Here is a 21,054-nt window from a genome sequence, read left to right as displayed (position 1 = left end):
ATGTAACCAAAATTTCAAAAAAAAAGTTAATAATATACTAATATATTTATATTTTTAATTATGGGATATTACTTATTTTATTAAACAAACTATTCAAATTGTTTTCAAGTAGCCAACAAATCCAATTTATTGTGTAAAAGGTAAGAAACTTAAGATTTATGTGTTTTAAATTGGTATTACAAGTTTTACCATGTTATTTACAAAATTTTTTTTTTTTTTTTTTTGCCTAAGTTTTAAACCTTTTTACAAGACAAAAATTACATAAGTGGTCCTTGTGGTTGGCAGAAAATACAACCGTATGTCATTTTGAAGAATTTTTAACATGGATGATCCTTGAAAGTTTAAAACATTGCACGGATAATCCTTATGACTAAGGGGTCGTTTGATAGTTGCTAACTGGGTTAGAGCTAACTGGGTTAGAGCTAACTGGGTTAGAAGCTGACTGGGTTAGAAGTTCTGACCGAGTTAACTTCTGACTGAAACTTGCTGTTTGATTTTGTGTCTGACTGTCTGTGCAAAATGACTATATTACCCTCAAACAACATTTATTATAATAAGTCCTTTATAATTTACCATTTAATCGATAACACTACATTTTTTATTAAAACATTTAAAATGATAAAAATAATATAATTTACAAAATGATGTAATTTACAACCATTCTTCAAAAAGATGCATATAAACATATAACACAGATACAAAATGATGTAATTGACTTCTCTTTTCCACCCTTGAACCTTAACCCTCCAATACAACCACCATTCAGCTCCAAGGCTCTCCATAGACAGCAACCTTTGCATGATCTGGCTGTGTTAATGGATTATTCAGCTCCAAGCTCTTGCTCCCTGTTTTGATTTTCAGAAAATCTCTTAATAAATCTGAAAAATACATCCAATAGCAATTGAGTCTGCACATCAAAATCCGGCATATTGTATATTCATGTTAGTTTTTCCTCTTTAGATGAAGTTGCATAATATGAATACAAAGGAAAGTTGAAAGATCTTGTAGAACAGATTGCAATATGTTGTTTTGCATAATTGAACTCTAACCAAAACAATTCTTTCATCAACAGTAATTAATAAGAATAATTACCTCATATGTACCTTATTGATGAATCTCGTCTCAATATGCTGTTTTACCAATATTCCCAAGTGTTTGTCCACTACCTGTGAAAAATTTACAATCTTTAATCTAACAAGCTATTTACCGATGAAATTAATGTCGTTGTAAATAGTATGGTCTTGTAACAAGCTATTTACCGATGAAAGAAAATGCAAACTTTCAGTTCATGATGATCAATTGCGTCAACAAGAAAATACATCTCAATCTTCATTAATCATCAATTTCGTAGGCTCAATCATCAATTTCGTCATCTAATCATTCATCCAGCCGATTGAAAAAATGAACAAGAATCAAATTAGATGAAGAATATAAGATTGAAGATGAATGCATACATGGAATCGAGGGTTGAAGAAGAAATCTCTCACCTGCAAAAATTAAAGGAAAAATTAATTAACATCAGAGGGAGATTAGGAGTTCATGGCTCTGTGATTGAAATCAAGGGTTGAAGAAAAAAGCCCTTATATGAGGAAGACGACGGCACAGCGGAGGAAGACGTTGACGGAGGTGGAGGGAGGAGACGTCGAAGGAAGGAGGCTACAGGCTAGGAAGGGCCGATGGAGGAAGCAGAGTGACGGAGCTTGAAGTGATGATTTGGGGGCGTAAATAGAATACGTATAAAAATTGAAGAACAGGGGGGCCAAAGTAAAATTTTATAGTTTTGGACATAATATGTAACTTTTTCAATACTTATGGACTATATATAAAATAAATAAATTAGGGGGGCCACAGCCCCCCCTGGCCCTATATATGCTCCGTCCATGAAGGGAGCGTTTATGATGTCGTTCACGATAGGGACGTTCAAGGGCAAAGTGGAGAGATTTTCAGTCAGACTCTTTTTCACTCATGACCGAATCAGAGAAATTTCTACGACCGAATCAGAGATTTGGACTGGGTTTTATCAAACGGGCTGACTGGACCGAGTCAGCTAAAAATGCTGACTAGTCAGGTACATATCAAACGGGCCCTAAGACCGATAAAAATAACTTATAACTGTTAAGTTTGTGTAAAATAACTAATATCCCATTTTCCATTTTCGATTATTGATATCCGATAAACACAATTTCTTTATAGATTTGATATTTCATCAAAGAAAGTTTAACATTTGCCACCATTGATATGAAGAGATCTCCATAGTTTTTCTTCACGAAAAACAAAACCCCAAACACATCGAAACTTTTGGCTTCAGATTCGACAGTTTCAGAAGATAATTAGTACTTTTGTCACATATAACCAACATATGTTACTGTATTTAGATAAACGTATCGGTTTATGTAATAAAAAAATAAGTCACATATAACAGATATATTTCCTAAACATCTATCATTTGGTCCAAAAACTATAAATAAATATCTACCTACCTAGTCGATAATAACACATGTAAAAGATTAATCACCTATGCATTTACATCTGAATACCATAGTAGATATTATGCATATCTGAACACCATGTATGACTTATCATCCGGTTAATGAATAATAAGGACAGTTTCTCAAAGTTTTTTTATTCAATACTAAATATAACCGAACTCACAAACAAAGTCACCAAATACACAACCAACCATATTTCCATAGTTTACACACCAATGGTAAGCACCTTCTTCTTTCTAAACAAAAGCTTCCTCAATATCTCAGTTCCTTTACCCCTCTTCTTACTAGGTACAATCGCCAAAGCACCAGGTACAACTCGTGTCTTGCAACTTCCAACACGAACAACCGGTCCCGCTTTTCTCTCTGTCACACTCACCATCTCTTTCGTCTTCGGAGAGCTCACCGGATCCTCCTCACCACCGCCTTCTGCCGCCTCCATATGGTCACGTAAACATGAATGCCGCCTTGACTTCTGACCACCGGTCAACTCTGCCGCCACCGGTGGCGGTGGCGGTGCTAGTGCTTTTAACTGGCGGCCGATGCTAAATATTGTTTCTTGACACTCTGCTAGTTTTGCAGAAGCAGCCGTTATCTCCAAACCCTGTAAAAAAATGACTTAAAATGTTGTATTATTTTTACAAAATAAATAGACATAAAATATTTAAAAATTATGTTATTGAAGTGTAATATGAATTTATACATACAAAAGAAACCGATTAATAAGTTTCTTACAGTTTGGAGTGGCTTCGCCTCTTGCTTGACTTCTACATTTTCCGCATCATTATCGGACAAACTGCGTAATTTAAATATTAAATAAATAAAAAGTGAAAAAGCGGATAAAGGGTAAAATAGTAATTTTTACCTTGCTAGCTGTAGTTGTAATTCGAGACATGTTGCTTCTAATTCTTCACAACAATGACATCTATCTTCCAATTCCACTTTAAGAGACGATATCTTCTGATTTGCTTCGTTTATTTCATATCTAGCAACCGAAATTTGATGGTCAAGATCCTCGTTGACCAACTTTTGATTCTCCAATTGCTCCTCAATCATTGCTTTGGACTCTTTCACGCTTTCCAATTCCGTTTCCACCTCCGGAATCCCTCTTTCCGGTTCCGGAGATTTCCACGTAATGTAACCGCTAACAGAATCCTCACATTGTAAAGATTTTCTAATCTCATTCAATACTTGATCGAAACTTCTTTCCGAAACACGGGTTTGTTCCGTAATCGCGTTTACAATGCTTGTTAACCAATCACCCGATGCCACGTGGACTAGATTACTTGCGTCACAAGAAACGATTTCTTTCCCTACGGAATCAAGATTACTTGTGTCCGAAGTAACGATAGCTAATTTCTCCATCTCGACAAAATCATCCATCAAACTCATATCCATGTCTCCAATCATCGAGCGTTGACTTTGACTCATTTGATTACTTTGACTTTGCAAATTGGAAATCTCGTCGTCTTTTTTTCTTATTATTTCTTTTAAAATCTTGTTTTCTTCTTCCACTTCGTATAACCGATTTATCAAAAACCCCATTCGTTTATCCAAACCTTCAAGACCCGACCCGGTGATCTGCTTTTTCACCAACAATCGAAGCTTCTGACATTCCGATTCCAACTTCGCTGCCCGTTTCATGCTTTCTCTCTGCTGCCCGGACGCCACGTCAGCACACCGGGTTTGTACCTCGAGCTCTCTTTCTAAAACCCGATATTCATATTTCAAAATCCCATTTTCTTTTTCGATTGAATCAAGGCGTGTGATTAGGTCGTTGAATTCGATTGTGGCTTGTGACATTTGATGGCTTATGTCTTCGATTAATTCATCTTTGATCATGAGCGTGTTGGAAAGTCGAGCGTTTTGGACCGTTAGATCTGCGAGATCTTTGTTTGACTCGTTGACTTTGTCTTCTAATCTTTTATTTGCCCTTTTGAGCTCTTCCATGGATTCATTTGCCATTTTTTGATCTTGCTCTTCTTTTAAAGAAGTTAGTTGTTGGCGATAATCTTTTAATGCAGAATTTAAGTGGACTAATCTCTCGTTAGCCTCTAATTTTTGCTTAATTGTGGATTCCAGTTCTTGATTTTGTAGAGCCAATTCTTCAACAGCCTTCTCCCGCTCTATATAAACACAAATCAAAAACAGTACAAAAGACGAAAATACCCCTTCTCCTAAAAAGTTTGTCAAATTCAGTTCAGTTCGGTCCAGTGTAATAAAAGTTGCAGCTTTTTTGTCTCACCAAAAAAGATGGAAAAGGTAGGGTAGGGATTCAATCAGGATCTTTTGTAAGGGCAAAAGACAAAAACACCCCTACTCCTAAAAAGTTTGTCATACTCAGTTCGGTTCAGTGTAATAAAAGTTGCAGCTTTTTTGTCTCACCTAAAAAGATGGAAAAGGTAGGGTAGGGACTCAATCCAGATCTTTTGTAAGGGCAAAAGACGAAAATACCCATTCTCCTAAAAAGTTTGTCAAACTCAATTCAGTTCGGTTCAGTGTAATAAAAGTTGCAGCTTTTTTGTTTAACCAAAAAAGATGGAAAAGGTAGGGTAGGGACTCAATCCGGATTTTTTGTAAGGGCAAAAGACGAAAATACCCCTTCTCCTAAAAAGTTTGTCAAAATCAGTTCAGTTCGGTCCAGTTCAGTCAAGTGTAATAAAAGTTGCAGCTTTTTTGTCTCACCAAAAAAGATGGAAAAGGTAGGGTAGGGATTCAATCCGGATCTTTTGTAAGGGCAAAAGACGAAAATACCCCTTCTCCAAAAAGGTTTATCGGGTCCAATTCAGTTCAGTTCAGTGTAACAAACACCGGTTAAGATCTTTGAAATATTTAGAATAAGAGAGGTAATGATAACCTGTAATGGCTTCTTGTGCAGTTTTTGCATGTTCGGATATGAGGGCATCTTTGGAATTGCACTCACATAAGAGAGAAGCTATCTTTTCATGGAGGTTTTTCACAGTCCTCTCTAAAGCTGCTTCTTTATCATACTGAATCCTCTGTGTTATGTAAAACACAAACAAGAAAATTAAAAAAAGAAAACAACAATATTTTTGGTGGGAATTATTGATTTTGACCAGTTAACTTCTTGTCATTTTTGGTAAGGAAGAACTACTGAACTAGTAAATAATTACATTAAAATTTAAGTAAAAATTAATGGAATATTATTATATAATACCTCTTCTTCATTTCCTTTTATAGAGATTCCAGCTTCACCATCGACGGATTTATGGACAGATCTTTTTCTCCAAGACCATGTTTTTTGGTCCATGATTTACTGATCTTGATGATAATAACACCACAAATTTCCAACTAAATACAAGGAGAAAAGAAAAAAAGGGAAATAAAGTACGAAATTTTAAAAAAAGAATTCTTAATTAATAAAAAGGTTGCACCTTTATAAAGGGAAAAATGTTGCAACTCGTTAAAACCGGATATTAAGTTTTAACTCAAAGTTTTTATACAAATAGAAAAAGAAAAGTACATAAAGAAATGTTAGGTTGCTTTAGCTTAGGCTATCACTTTGGATCCAAATAGAAGAAGAAAGATATATAAAGAAAAAGAACTCATATTCCAAGAATTTCTCCATTTAAGTGTCCCTACTGCATGAAGATATATTAATATAAGCACTAAAAATAACAGATTTGTCTGCATCGAATGACTTGATGTAACCTCTTCATCTTCATTTTTAGTGTATTTAATTATATAAAGATTATTCTCTGTTCCTCATTGATGTCTGGTTTATAGAAACTTTGTGTTAAAAGAACCCAAAGCTTTCCACAATGCTCACTCAAAGCATCCATGAAAGGAAGAAGAAAACAAGAATGAATCACAATGTTTCAGCCATTTCTGAACAAGTTGGGAAGATCTTGATGATCATATAAACCCAAGATGAATGTAGTAAAACGAAACAAAAAATAGAAATAGAAGTAGAAATCAACAAATGTAGACAGATTAATTAAAAGCTTACCTGTATGAACCCAAATGAGATAAGATTGAGCGTGTCTTCACCTTCAAACAACCATATACAGCTACGATATAAGTTAAAATTTGGTAGAGGACTTTCAACAAACACTTAGAGTGCAGCAGAGAATTGATACGATTTTTTGAAGAACTTCTGGTAGAAATGAGACAAACCCACCGACAGATGAATTGTTTTGATAAGGGTGAAGAAAGTGGTGGAAGAATTGAGTGGGAAAAAAAGAGTGTGGCCATGGCGAAAGGAGAGAAAAAGGAAAAGGCTCGACAAATAAAAGTCATCTCTTAGTACAGTGTCTCAGGTACAGAGTCCCTGCGAGCGAACCCAAGCGGTGCCCGGTTGTGTAGCCAAATTATTTGTATGTTTTCGTGTTATTAAATTATTACTTATTAGCAAAGTGAAATACAGATATATTTATATCATAAGTGTTGTACATCTAACTATTTAATATCTTAATATATTAAATAACTCTAAATCATTATTGGTTTATCCTAATATTAGAAACTAAGGAGCATGAAATGAAAAGAAGACGAAATTCGTGAAAATGAGCGTTGTTATATTTGAATACTGACATGTGACATAATATTAACTATGTCATCTCTAACGTCATGTTGATGTCGGTGCTAACATTGGAGCCAACTATCGGCTACCACTTTCATTATGTTGTCAAACAGTATCTTCTTCCCGATGATATCTAGTTGATCATTTTCACAGTCTCAGTCACCATTCATATCGCATTCATTGTCATGTTATACCCCCCCCCCCAACGTTGTCGATCTCATTCTCCTTATACCACTACTAAACCTCTTTTCGATATCATTTACTTCCCACCATCGAACTCAATCTTCTCATTCTTATCTTCCCATAGTCGATTTTTAGGGATTTTGTTTCTAGATCTTTATTTGTTTTAGTTTTTTGTTCTAGATTCATCTATTCGGTTTGATAAAAAATGATGGTAGTAGTGGTATATGTTGGTGGTAGTGGTGATTGTATATGGCAAGTGGTATGATCAATGGATCCCAATTATTTTCTTATTATTATTTTTTTATTTGATAATAAAAATAGTTCTAAAAATAAGAAAAGACCAATTAAAAAAAAGACAAAAATGTGGACATTTTAGTGGTTTTTATGTACTTAAAGCAAAGACATTAACGGTAACTTGGAAATGAGTGGTGTCAAATTTTGGAAATTAAACTAAATCGGTACAAAACTTAATAATATGGAGACCAATACTGTAATTTACTTTAGTATTTTATGGGACCATTCATTTGATTTTTAAATGTGTTATTCATTTTAATTTTATGAACCAAAATTGGTAAAAATGAAAAGAAAAAAGAGAAAGTGTTGGAGTGAAACAAAAAGGAGGGGACAGTAGGTGCAGCTACGTGTCAGTTAGTTATCATCATGGAGCGTCACTCAGCTAAGTGTACGAGTATTTTAGGCCCTCGATACAAATACAAAAAGATTTAACAAAAGTATATAATTTTGTATAACTTAATTATTTATAAATATAATTATATTTTATGATTAGTACTTTAATAATGACAAAAAGTTATAACATAGATCAAAAGATAGATTTTAGTTAGTACTTAGTATATCGTTTAAACTTTTAAAAAGATAAAATTTTAATTTAAGTAAGTATTTAAAATATATATCTATTTTATAGTAAATTAATATAATAAACGAATTCATATATAAGTAATAAAATAATAACTTTAATGAACATCGACTATTATGAGACCAATAATAAAGATATGGTCTTACAAAAACATTTTCATATGTTATACAATAATCATATATATTTGTAAAAATAGTAAGTCTCGGCATTGTGCTTATCTTTTGAAGCCTTTAAAGACTTATTATAAAACATAACATACTTTGTCTTTTCTCAACCTGTTCTTATTTCTTGCGGAGACCCACATTATGCTTTTTAAAGTATATATGATAATAATCTTGCCAGTTTTGTTTTCATATAATTGTGTGTTACAAATGTTCGAATTTAATGATTTGTTTTATTAAAAGAATAATAATAATAAGTATCATTATTTTTCTTTTTTGAGTAAATTTCACTACTTAAACCTTTTATGAGGCATCGCTACTTTATGTCCATGTAGACGATATAAATCATGAGCTTTTGTAAGCTGAAATGGTCAAAAAGTGAAAAGGAATGAAATTGAAATGAGAAAGGTGGAACCAACAAAATCATGACCTCTAACGTTTATATCTACTTTTATTAAACAAAGGGATCTCAAGGCCATGTATCTAGTTAGAACTAAATTATACTGGATTCGAAAAATGGAAGATGTTGGAAGCGAAAATCGAATCGATCTACACTGATTAGGTATTGATTTGGTATGTCTTTAAACTTAAAATAACGTTGTTTACTATTTGAGAAATAAATTGATGATTCTGTCTCGGTTCTTTATTGGCACGAACAACAATTGGTTTTTGAAGAAAAATGTTTGATTGACAATCAAACCGAAAACTGTGTTTCTAACTATAGTAGGGAATTGAACCGAATCCCACTTGAGTTTTAAATGCACCTAAAGGTTTTTGAAAATCGATTATTCATAACTATGTGACACGGGTTTATTAAAAATAAAATTTTAATATCAATATATAAATATGAAATATTTTATAATGTAATACTTTACATAACATAATGTAATTTTCTGAAAATTTGCAAAAGAAACTAAATCGTTTGAAGTATTTATGAGAATTTATTACCAAATTAATAGGATAATTTTATTTCCTTATAGAACCATTACAATTTTATGGAATTTTATTTTAAGAAAATTGAAATCCCTAAAAAATGACAAGTAGAAAATAAAATTTTTAAAATTCTCACAAAATGACAAGTGTCAAAATGAAGGAGAAGATGACATGTGTCAAAAAAACCTTCATTTATTAAAGAGGATTAGTTAAAAGTATTTTGGTAGCAATGATCCGTGTATTTTTTTGGTAAAAGAACAAGCATCAAATAAAATATGTTTGTTAATTGTGAGTTGAGTATTTGGAGCATTCGCATGGAGCATTTGAATTCAGTGAAACAATTGGAACTCAATAGAGTATTTGGATTTCATGAAGCATGTGGCAATGGAATGGATCATGTAACAATGAATGGAGCACCTGAGAATGTTGTGGAGCACCTGAGAAAGGAATGGAGCATCCGAGAAAGGTATGAAGCACTTGAGAAGGGAATGGAGCATCCCTGACGGCGGCGAAAACGTCGGGCTGTGCGACGTTAGAACGTTGGATCACAGATATTGAACATATATTGAATAGTACAAAAGAATATATAACATAAATATCACTTCCATTATGGATAAAAAATAGTACATTAGAATATGTTTTTGAAATACTATAATTTCTAATATAAAAGGTGTCTTGACATCCAGGCATAACAATAAATGATAATTGACTTCTGGTAGCTCCATCGATCAACCGCTGCTTCCGGAAGTGCAATCTTCCATCTCTTGGTTACCTAGGAATACATGTGGTTTTGGAAAGGTCAACGTAATGTTGATGAGTTTACAGGTTTATTATTATAGTTTGAAAATATATTTTTTTTACATAACTACTTTTTTTAGTTATAAAAGTATTTTGGCGGGTTTAGGGTAATATCTTACTATTTATAACTCCTATTGATATCTTACTTTATTTAATGTCCATTGTATACTACCATTATCCCTCTCTCAACCCCTGGTAAAATATTTGAAAATCATAAAAGTGGCGTTGTGAACTCACCTTTGAACCCTTGAAGCGCGTTTTACGAATTAACGAGACAACGCGTCGGGAGTGTTGGGAACTTGGGACCAATTTGTGCTCGAGGAAAGGAAATAATAAAAATATTTAAAAAATAATTTCTAAAAGAAATAAAAGCAAAGGGGAAATCAGTTGAAACTGATTTGTGAAATAAATGTGCGGGAATAAGGGAGCTTGGGTTGCTTTTATAAACGAAAATAGGGGAGGCGCATCGCGCCCTTTAATGTTGCCCCAGTTATTTTTAGCCCATATTTTTATAATCTTAAATGATTTTTCAAAAATCATATCTCTCTCGTACGGACTCTGTTTTTGGCATTCTTTGTCTCAAAACTTTTATCTCGAGGAGTACTATGATTCTCCTTTTGGTAACTTTAGCTAAATGTCAATCGTTTGCTTCGTAACTTTTTACGTTGTAACTTTTTATGCGCTGTAGATTTTTATATTTTATAAAATTCGTATTTAATTCATACGGAGTCATATTTTTAAGATATTTATATTTCCGAGATCGGAAGGCGTGTACTTTCGGAATATGTTATTATTTCTTCAAAATAATATAACTTTCCGCACACTTATTTTTCTAGATTACTGACAGTTTGACTGATTTTTCTTATGTATCTTAATACGAAATCTTGTATTTTTATCTTAGATTGATAAATATTACATATTAACTCTATTATACTTGACGTTTGTCACTTTTAGTTATTAACGATCGGTGACAACTTGCAGAATTGTCACAAGCCATGAAGCAAGGACACACCATTTTGGAGAGAAAGTGTGCCATTAGTGAAGTAGGATGCACCATGTTGAAGTGGATGCACCACTTTTGAAGGAGGATGTTCCACCTAGAAGCTAGATGCGCCATGTTGAAGGAAGATGAGCCACCTTGGGCACAAGGTGATCCATTCATGCACAAGGTGCACCACCTTGGTGCAAGGTATGCCACTCTAACATGCAATGGAGTACTCCGAAGTAATGATGTGTTGTTGATGTGTTGCTGAAGCATGGATGCACCAACTAATGATCATGATGCACCATTTGTGCATCATGATGCACCATTAGGTGGCTTGATATGTCACACATGTTCATACAGTGCCATATGTGTTCCTGATGAGTCATGGTATCCCTTGGTGAGCCACGTATACTATGAAGCCCTCTATGACGCTCAAGATTATTCAAGGTTGCTCAGATGTTGAAGATGCACAAGGATTATTGCTTGATGTGCTACAATGATAGTTGATGAGCCATGGTGATCTTGGTGTGCCACTTTACATCATGATGAGCCATTATGGATCATGATGCCCCATCATGTTTGTTGTTGGTGCTCATGCAATGTAAATCAATGATGAATGTTCTAGAAGCTATTGCATGGCGGATTCTCATCGGTTGACACCTTTCATGGGCCTATAGGCCAATAGGTGTGACCGATTAGGGTTTTAGGTCTGATCTAAAAGGGTATTATTTAGTAATGGAGATATTCCAAAATGGTGTAATTCTTTGTTGATTCCTAAGGTTGAATCCTTAATCTATTAAAGATTATAGATCAGTTAGCCTAATTGGGATACAATACAAAATAATTGCAAAACTTTTGCTAATAGATCGACGAGGGTGATTGATTATCTTATTAGCCTGGTGCAGTGTGCTTTTGTCAAAGGAAAATAGATCTTAGATGGTCTATTTATGGTAAATGAAATTATTGAGTGGTGCAAAAAAAGAAAAATAAAGCTATGATTTTCAAAGTGGATTTTGATAAGGCTTATGACTCGGTATCTTGGGATTATTTGTTCAAAATTATGGAGTTAATGGATTTTGACTACAAATGGATAAGGCGGATTCAAGTTTGGTTGGAGTCTTTGCATGCTTCAGTTCTTATAAATGGCAGCCCTACAAAGGAGTTTCTCTTAAAAAAGGTCTTAGGCAAGCTGATCCTTTATCCCTGTTTTTATTTATCTTAGCAATGGAAGGGTTACATGTTACTATGGATGATGTTGTTAGCCAAGGGTTGTTCAGAGATATAGAGGTGGGGAGATTTGGGGTACAATATCTCTTATCTTTTCTATGTCGATGATGCTCTTTTATTGAGCGATCGGGATAAAGGTAACATTGAGAATTTGATAACTATTCTCAATTATTTTTCTTTAATTTATGGGTTGTGTATTAACTTACAAAAATCAAATTTATATGGGATTGGGATTGATTTTCATCATGTCGAAGATATGGCTATTGGTACTAGGTGTTCGACTGCTTTTTATCCCTTTTTCGTATTTAGGTGTTCCTATTGGGCTTAATATGGGACGTGTTAATAGTTGGAACTTGGTGGTTCAAAAGTTTAAAAAGTGTCTGGCTAATTGGAAATTTAACTTGCTTCCATATGGAGGCAGATTAACTTTAATCAGATCCGTGCTTGGGAGTTTGGCTATTGAAAGAACCCCTTTCTATACTTTCATATTTCTGAAAGACCCAAACTTTCATACTTGACAATATAGTTACTCCAAAACATGCTACATGCATATTCATAAAACAATATTTTTACATTGATAAAGTCATTACAAAAGATTGGATACAAACCTACTATGTTTTAAGATTTTACATGACTACCCAGGATATTGTAATTTTATACATACATGAACTGAAGTACAAAAGTATTATTACAAACTATTCTAAGTCTTCCAACTATACTGGGTGCTTATTGCCTGCATTATGTTAAAACATTGGGAGGGGTAAGCGATAACGCTTAGTGAGTTCAATAATAGATACAATATAACGTTATGCCATATATATACCAATATGGCAGAAGCAATTAGAAGCAAGGAACAACAAAGACATAATGTGATAAGCTTTCCCTAACAATCATTGATTTGATTTAAATATATACCATCATTTAGACATAACAATTTCCATACTTGATAAACATCAATAACGCTTCGGCCCAAATGGCACTGAAGACAAACAATTTCGGCTCTAAATATGACTTTCGTCGTTGAAAACCGGGAGTTTTCTTGAAAACCGGGCCTTGCGAAGGTAGAGCTTTGAAACCGAAAAGATAAATTTTTCGGGCTTCTCGGGAATCTCGGGGCGCGTTTCGGGCTTTGGAATAAGTACCGGGGCTTCGGGGGATGTCGGGATAGTAAAAGTATTGAAAAATGGTGAAAAAGTGTGAAATTTCCAAAGTTAGCCGAGAGGGTTCGCACCCTCCTATTTATAGGAGGCGAAGGTCTTCAGTCGAAGGGAGGAGGGGCAGCTGGCGGCTCGCAAGAGGACCAGATGGCGCGCATGCGAGGGCTCCAGGTGGCTCGCTTCGGACGCAACAGGCGTCTTCGGATGCGAGGAGTCACCGGGTGACTAAGCAGCTTCGGACGACTCATCGCGACACGCGTCGGATCCGGGCGAGGGTGAGTCACGACGTCGGAAACGAGGCGGACACGGCATCAGACCAATCAGAAGGTGCCAGCGAGGCTGCGGTCCAATCAGAAATTGCCACGTGGATCAACACTATTCATGCGAAAATTAAATGAAAATGTGCCCAATCTTGTAAAATCCATAACTTTCTCATACGGGCTCCGTTTTTTACGTTAAATTATGCTCTACAATTTTCGTTTAGACTTCGTCGGAAAATTTTGACTTTATTATTATATTATTATTTTTAACAGACCGGGACTGGTAAATCCGTTAAAAATTCATAACTTCTTCATCCGACGTCCGTTTTCGTCAGACTTTTTACCATTGTACTGCTAATGACGAGACCTTCGATTCTCGTTTAGGTTGTGTCGGCTAAAAATCACTCGATCTAAAATTCGAGTTTTTAGCTGTCTACTGCTACGCTGAAACTTGTAAAAATCATAACTTCCTCATACGAAGTCAGATTTTGGCGTTCTTTTTATCGAACTTCTCGGTTTAACGAATACTACGACTTTCATTTAGATTACTAAGGCTAAAAAGTAGTTTATCAAAAACTCACTTTTTACGTCATTCGGCACCGTGCCGGTTTTATCGCAGAACTTCGATTGGTCATAACTTCTTCGTTATAACTCGAATTTCGACGAGGTTTTCGCCTACGTGTTTCTAACGAGATTATCTACAACTTTCATTAATAAAATTTTACTTATTTCAAAGTTTATATTTTCGCTAAATTTCACTATTTGGCTTTTAATTGGAATCTCATAAGACTTCCAATAATTTATGAGTGATTCTAAACATAGTTTTACTTCATTTCTAGTAAAAACTATCTGTTAGAACTTAACACTCAATTTCTCATAATATTTCATAATATGATTAACTTTTTAATTTACATAACACGATTTCAAAACGTGTATGTTACAACTATTTACTACTTTTCGATTTTCAAGGTGCCTACAACTGTAATTAAAGCTCGTGTGAGCTTAAGGGCATGTTTTTTTAGGGATCCGTAGACGATGATAGGAAGATAGCTTGGGTTAAGTGAGACAAGGTTCTTAACTCTAAGGATACGGGTGGCCTTGGAATTGGAATTTTGAAGGTTTTTAATTATGCTTTGTTGTTAAAGTGGAAATATAGATTATTTAATGAACTAAACTCGGTATGGGAAAACGTCATTAGAGGAATTCACGGGTATAATGGTGGGCTCGACCAATTGAATAAGAAGCCAAATGGTTTGAGTGTGTGGATTCCGATGAGCAAACTGTTTAGTTTTTTGCATGAAAGAATATTATCCCTATTTTTTTATTTTAGAAAGTGCATCAGTAATGCTGAAGGTACTTGTTTTTGGGATGAAAATTGACTTGGAAATGGTCTTCTAATGACTAGATTCCCTCGTGTGTATGACATGGAATATAATAAGAATTGTTTGGTGAGTGATAAATGCTTTCATAGGGAGTGGGAGTGGATATAACGCCTGGTTCCTGGTATGCATTTAACTCGTTTATTTATTTATTTTGGAAGGGTAACTCGACGAGTTGGTGGCCCTAACTCGTCAAGTAGAGGGCAGAATATGCGCGGGGTTTAAGCTATCTACTCGACGAGTCAAGAGACCTCGACTCGACAAGTAGATCGGCCAAAGTGAAACCCTAATTTCGGGGTTTTGCACCCTATTTAAGCTCCTTAACCCCCACCCATTGGACTCATTTCCAACCTCCATATCCCAAACCCTAATCCACGAAACCCTAGAGCTTTCTTTGAGAGTGTGAGCCATTTTTGAGTGATCTTTGTGTGCTTTTGAAGCTTGTGGAAGAAGAAGAAGATAGAGGGCTCAAGAGGGAAATAGTAGATCTAGAAATTACACTCCATTTGCTACATTTTATAGTAATCAATTTTCTATCTTGGCTATTAGTTCATTAGATCTCCTTATGTCCTCTTTATGTGGATTTTTGGTCCAAAAATGATAGCTTTTGGAGAATGATCGACCCAAGTGGGTATTCTTCCAGATCTATGATCTAGAGGGGCTGTTATGACATAAAGGTGCAAACTTTATGCCATTGGAACCCCCATGCAAGCCATAGAGTGTCATATTGGCCTTTTTATCCCCAAAAGGCCATGCATGTGGGGAAATGTGGGAACTTTATGTGTCGAAGTAGTGTTAGGGGTTTAGATCTGAGGTCTGTAAGCTTTAGTTTGGTGTATGGATGGTTTAAGGACCAAGTTCTAAGTCCCAAGGAATTTGTGGACTATTAAGGCCATGGAGGGGTAAAATGGTCATTTACCCTTCTGTGAGTTTGTAGAAGGGTTAGTCTAGCTTCATTGAGAGCCGTTATTAATTAGGGATAATTGTCGTATGTGTTAGGCGGAGGCTAAACCGGTGATTTGAGTTCGAGATTATCCGATTTCTTGCAAGGTGAGTCTTCTCACTATACTTACCATGAGTGGTATCTTTGTGTGACCGAGGTGTCATATGTGCTTACCTGTGTACTGTGATATTCTGCATTATGTCTTTGTGATTTATGTTGAGTATTATTATTATGAGCTTATTGAGTTAGGACCGGAGGGTCTCCATTGAGACACATTGACCAGAGGGTCGTATTGAGTTAGCCTCGAGTGGCTAATGTGATATGTGTGGTATTTTGGGGAACTCACTAAGTTTCGTGCTTACCGTGTTATGTGTTATGTGTTTTAGGTACCTCTCAGGATCACGGGAAGGCACGGGCTTGATTGTACACACCGATACGAGATTTTGTGGATGGTTCTGGGATAGTGACATTTTATGTGGATTGTGTTAAACACTTGAGACAATTATGTTTTTGAGAAATATTATTAGTTTTTGCGTGTTTTAAAAATGAAAAAATCTTGGTTTGAAAATTTACGGTGTTACAAGTTGGTATCAGAGCCTTGGTTTGAGGGATTCAGATGCACCTTCGGGTATGTCTGAACTCAAACTGAGGATTTGAGAAAAAATTTCAAAAGAAATGATTTTTCTAAAACCGAGCACTAGTTTTTAAGAGAAAACGAGTTGGATCAGTGTGTACAATCAGCCAGAGCCCGAACGGTAATTTCCCAAAATACCCTTATTTAATTGTGTTATGAGATATTTATGAGATATTAGTAATGCATGCTAGAGGATAGGCTAGGTGTTTCATATTTTAGGGCTAGAGTTGCCTGATTTGTGATGCCTTAGCCTAGGAATAGTTGCTATCTGTTATATGCTTTGAGTATGAGCTGAGTGAGAGTATCTAACAGGATCACTTAGAGAGAGAAAGTCTTGAGTTGAGGGATAATCTAGGAGAGATACCTAGATGAGCATATGAGAGATCTTCTGAGAGAGTAGTCTGTTAATCGTGAGAGATAGAGTACTTGTGCACTGGGGTCCTAGGAGGAGGACTTGGGGTGACTACAGGTTGGTGTGGAAGGTAGTATTGGAACCGTACTACTAAAAGCACCGGATCTGTATGCAACCCAAGTAAGAATCCTTAGGATGCTAAGGAACAAGTAGGGATGAGTGATCGAGTGTGAGTATGATCGAGCGAGTCTCTGATGATTTTGTGTTGTGTTTCAAAGACATCATGGTGGGTACACGCCACAACCCCGAGAGCAGTGGGACTAGTGATGATGAGATTCACAGGATGATTCACGAGGAGGTGCCCGCAGATATTCGAGTGGAGATTCCTGAGATGTTTGGGTCTATTAAGACCAACTTGATTGAGACTTTTGATGAGCGGTATGCCGCTGTTACTGAGGCCGATGCTGTTGCAGCCACCGCAGCTGTCGCTGCTGCCAGGCAACATGGAGGTGACTCGTTGCTGTTTCGGGAGTTCAACAACACGAAGCCATCTGAGTTTGATGGGATACGAGATCCGATTGCTGCTATGAGGTGGATATATGATATTGAGGGATGTTTTTACACATGTTAATGCCCAGAGCATTTGAGGGTTCGGTTCGTGTTGAACCAGCTTCGCTTGGGAGTGAAGGACTGGTGGAAGTTTGTGACAGCCAGTTTTACTCCTGCAGAGCATACTGCAGTGACTTGGGAGAGCTTTACATTGATGTTCCGAGATGAGTATGTTCCCCCGGTGGAGAGGGAACATTTGGCCCAGGAGTTTCTGTCTCTCAAGCAGAAGACAGATTCGGTGACTGAGATTACACGGATGTTTCATGAGAGGGCGTTGTTTTGCCCTGAGCACGTGTCTACTGAGCAGGCACGCATGAGCCGGTATTTGAGCATTCTGAGGAAGGATATTCGAGAGTTCGTGGCGAACTCGTCTTATCGTACATTTGACGAGCTTCAGGAAAATGCCAGGAGGAGGGAGATCGAGCTGGAGACTCAGGCCAGGGAGGAGGCAGAGTCTCAGGGGAGAGACCAGAGGCCGGCACAGTCGCAGCCGGCAGCGAAGCGGGCTGAGCCCGCTGATTCGAGATCAGGAGGCCAGAAGGGCCGCACTTGTGGCAAGTGTGGCAAGAGTCATGAGGGATCTTGTCGGGAAGGGATTTGCTACAAATGTGGCAAGGAGGGGCATACGGCGTAGGATTGCCCCAAGGGATTTGCAGTTTGCTTTCACTGCAATCAGACCGGCCATCGGAAGGCCGAGTGCCCTCAGCTTGTTCAGGGATCAGCCCAGGGTTCCACTTCTGCTGCTTTGCGTGCTATTGGCAGTTGGTCGGTGAAGGACGAGGCTCCGAGGGCTCGTGGGAGAGGTTTTCAGTTGACAGCGGAGGAGGTCCACGCAACACCTGATGTCGTGGTTGGTACGTATTTCCTTGTTTATTTATTTTGAGATTTATTGTTCTTATTCCGTGCTGTATTTAGGTACATTTCTTGTGAGTTTTGTACCTGCTTTGGTGTTATTTGACTCGGGTGCGAGTCGATCCTTCGTGTCTTTAGCTTTTAGTCGTCACATCAGTATCTGGCGTGAGGCATTGAGTCGACCTCTGAGGGTTTCCATAGCTGACGAGCATGCGGTTTTTGCTACTGATGTATTCCGAGGATGTGTGCTGGAGATTTTTGGCGTCAAGTTCTCGATAGATCTGGTGCTGATAGCGATGGGTGATGTATGTGTCATCGTGGGCATGGATTGGTTGAGCCGTTTTGGAGTAGTGATCGACTGCGAGCGTCAGTTCGTGACTATAGGAGACCCTAGTGGGGGAGTGCTTACAGTGTATGGCGAGGGTACCAGATATGGGTCAGCTTTCTGCTCTGCTGCCAGAGCGAGATAGAGTCTACAGCAGGGCTGCATGGGCTTTTTGGCGTACGTGATGGATACGCGGGTTTCGACAGAGAGGCCGAGTTCTACCGCCGAGGTTTCGATAGTGTGCGAGTTTCCGGATGTTTTCCCCGAGGAGTTGTCGGGTGTGCCTCCCGAGAGGCAGGTGGAGTTCCGGATTGATTTGGTTCCGGGAGCGGTACCTATTGCCAAGGCACCTTATCAACTTGCTGTTGGATAAGGTGTCTAAGTCCATAACTATTTCTGGTATGTACTTGACCTGACCCGGCATGGTCCATTTGGGTTGCATGGCATCATGCATTTGGATAGACTAAACGAGAGAAATAACACTTGTGGTTTATTAATATATTATAAGTTCTAATATATTAATAGTATTATTTATTAGTATTGATCAAGAATTAATTAAGTGATCAAAAGATGACTAATTAAATATATGGGTTGATAATGTAAATCATCCATAACTTGTATAGTGGGCTAAAAGGCTCCATGGATTATCAAGTTGGTTTAAACCCATTGGATGCTCCATGGAGGCTCCATGGGAGTTACAAACCCATGGGTCATGGAAATGAAGAGTCATGTCACATTAGGGTTTACATGGTGTAACCCTAGATGTGACACACTATATAAGGAACATGATACTCACCAAAATCGGTTACACTAAGAACAAGTGAGGGCAAGCCGATTTTACAAGTGTTATACATTCTCTAAAGTTATTCCAAAGCATTTGGTGTTGTGTGAAACATTTGAGGCATCACACTTGGGGTGCTAGGCTCTCAAGGTTTTCAAGGAATCATAACAACTACAAGGTATGTAATTCTAGCCATCTTTTATGTTAAAAGTTCCCTATGTATGCTAGATAGGATTATGAACCTTGGAAATAATATTTTGCATGTATTTTAGACAAACATAGATCCAAGGTTTTCTAGGGTTGCATGTACACTTAGGAGTGTTAGAATGCTCAAAACTCATCAGTGGTATCAGAGCCTAGGCTTGCTTGTTTGATACTTGATGCAAAATAGTGAAAAAAGTCGATTTTCTTGTTGTGTGCATGATGAACTCGCCGAGTCCATGGGGGGACTCGCCGAGTCCATGACCAAACTCATCCTACTCGTCGAGTAGGTTCGTGCACTCGATGAGTAGGAGCCTCAGAATGCAGTTTTTCGACTTTTGCTGCTGGAAATGGACTAGAAACATTACCCTAAACTGTTCTGGTGTTATTAAACTTGTTTTAGATGGTTTGATTGTTCTAATCCATTTACAATGGCTAATATCAAAATTACATGATTATATGTGTTCATATGTTCTTGAAATTTTGATATGATTATTCATGTTCTTATGAGTTCTTGATAGATCATAGGAATTACTTGATTATTGCTGAATTCATGATCTTTATGTGTTTTAATGGAGTCCATAACTTGTCCTCAAGTTATGGATAACCAAAAGTCTCTTTGTATTAAATCCATTAAAAGAACACATAAGTTACAAAAATGAAGAGTCTTCATTTTAATAACTCATAAGTTATGAATTGAATGGTTTTGTAAAATTACAAAACTTGCCCTCAAGTTTTGGAACATGTAAAGTCATCTTAATAAACTTTAGTTCCAACCTATAGAATTTTAAATGTTAAAATTCAACCCTTATACTTTATAATATTATAGGTTTAATAATATATATATATATATATATATATATATATATATATATATATATATATATATATATATATAAGATCAAGTCGTTTTACCGTTAGTAGGCCTCATTCACGAAGCCAGTCAATAAGGGGGGGGGGGGGGTATAAGGTTGTTGCCTATAAAATCGCAGCTTAATGGGTGTCCACTCTCACCCACCGCTTCCTTGACTGGTGGAGGGTCGTTAGCCGAACGGGTAGGACAATGACTTAAAATTCTCATTAAAAAGTATAATGATTATTATAAAGTAACTAAATGTTTTATAAATTCCCAATCTTAGTTACTTTAGGAAAATGTGAATGATGTGCACAAAAGTACCCACTAATTTTAATATTTATAACCTAACAAACTTAGACTAACTATGCACTTATAGGCAGTGTACCTAGTCAGATTACAATATAGCTTAGGTAAGTCGGGTGTCGATCACAGGGAACGATGGTGAATTAATTTAAAATATTTGATTATAGGTTACAGGTCGCACGAAAAGAATAAAGAAGTAATTTAATAAATCTCAA

The 21,054-nt window shown here is 36.6% G+C and overlaps 1 protein-coding gene and 1 long non-coding RNA gene across 3 annotated transcripts; both read right to left on the bottom strand.

Moving 5' to 3' along the window:
• Nucleotides 1-616: 616 nt before the first annotated feature.
• Nucleotides 617-1,741, bottom strand: LOC145138492 (uncharacterized). Its single transcript, XR_013721550.1, has 4 exons — nucleotides 1,455-1,741; nucleotides 1,260-1,373; nucleotides 1,093-1,166; nucleotides 617-907 (listed from the first exon to the last, which is right to left on the bottom strand). It is a non-coding gene; the product is annotated as an uncharacterized LOC145138492 (long non-coding RNA).
• An 850-nt stretch (nucleotides 1,742-2,591) lies between these two features.
• Nucleotides 2,592-6,773, bottom strand: LOC145137451 (filament-like plant protein 2). Of its 2 annotated transcripts, none has more exons than XM_079071581.1 (6): nucleotides 6,457-6,773; nucleotides 5,665-5,798; nucleotides 5,344-5,485; nucleotides 3,352-4,612; nucleotides 3,222-3,282; nucleotides 2,592-3,090 (listed from the first exon to the last, which is right to left on the bottom strand). In XM_079071581.1, exons 2-6 carry the CDS (start codon nucleotides 5,755-5,757, stop codon nucleotides 2,695-2,697), a joined length of 1,953 nt encoding a protein of 650 aa, XP_078927707.1. In that variant the 5' UTR covers nucleotides 5,758-5,798; nucleotides 6,457-6,773; the 3' UTR covers nucleotides 2,592-2,694. The 2 variants fall into 2 exon arrangements, with proteins under 2 accessions (XP_078927707.1, XP_078927708.1); XM_079071582.1 differs by having other exon boundaries at nucleotides 5,665-5,768.
• Nucleotides 6,774-21,054: the final 14,281 nt, after the last annotated feature.

The sequence above is a fragment of the Lactuca virosa genome, chromosome 9 (genome assembly GCF_052849685.1).
Source record: "Lactuca virosa cultivar CGN04683 chromosome 9, Lactuca_virosa_CGN04683_v6, whole genome shotgun sequence".
In the NCBI taxonomy this organism is placed as follows: domain Eukaryota; kingdom Viridiplantae; phylum Streptophyta; class Magnoliopsida; order Asterales; family Asteraceae; genus Lactuca; species Lactuca virosa.
This window is presented reverse-complemented; position numbering and strand designations above follow the sequence as displayed.

Excerpts from the sequence above, each read along its gene's own strand:
- LOC145137451 (XM_079071581.1), bottom strand. The coding sequence starts at position 5,757 with ATGGACCAAAAAACATGGTCTTGGAGAAAAAGATCTGTCCATAAATCC. Across the intron at positions 4,613-5,343 it reads TGCACAAGAAGCCATTACAG|AGCGGGAGAAGGCTGTTGAA; the intron begins GTTATCATTACC and ends GTGTTTATATAG. Across the intron at positions 3,283-3,351 it reads TTACAACTACAGCTAGCAAG|TTTGTCCGATAATGATGCGG; the intron begins GTAAAAATTACT and ends TAAATTACGCAG.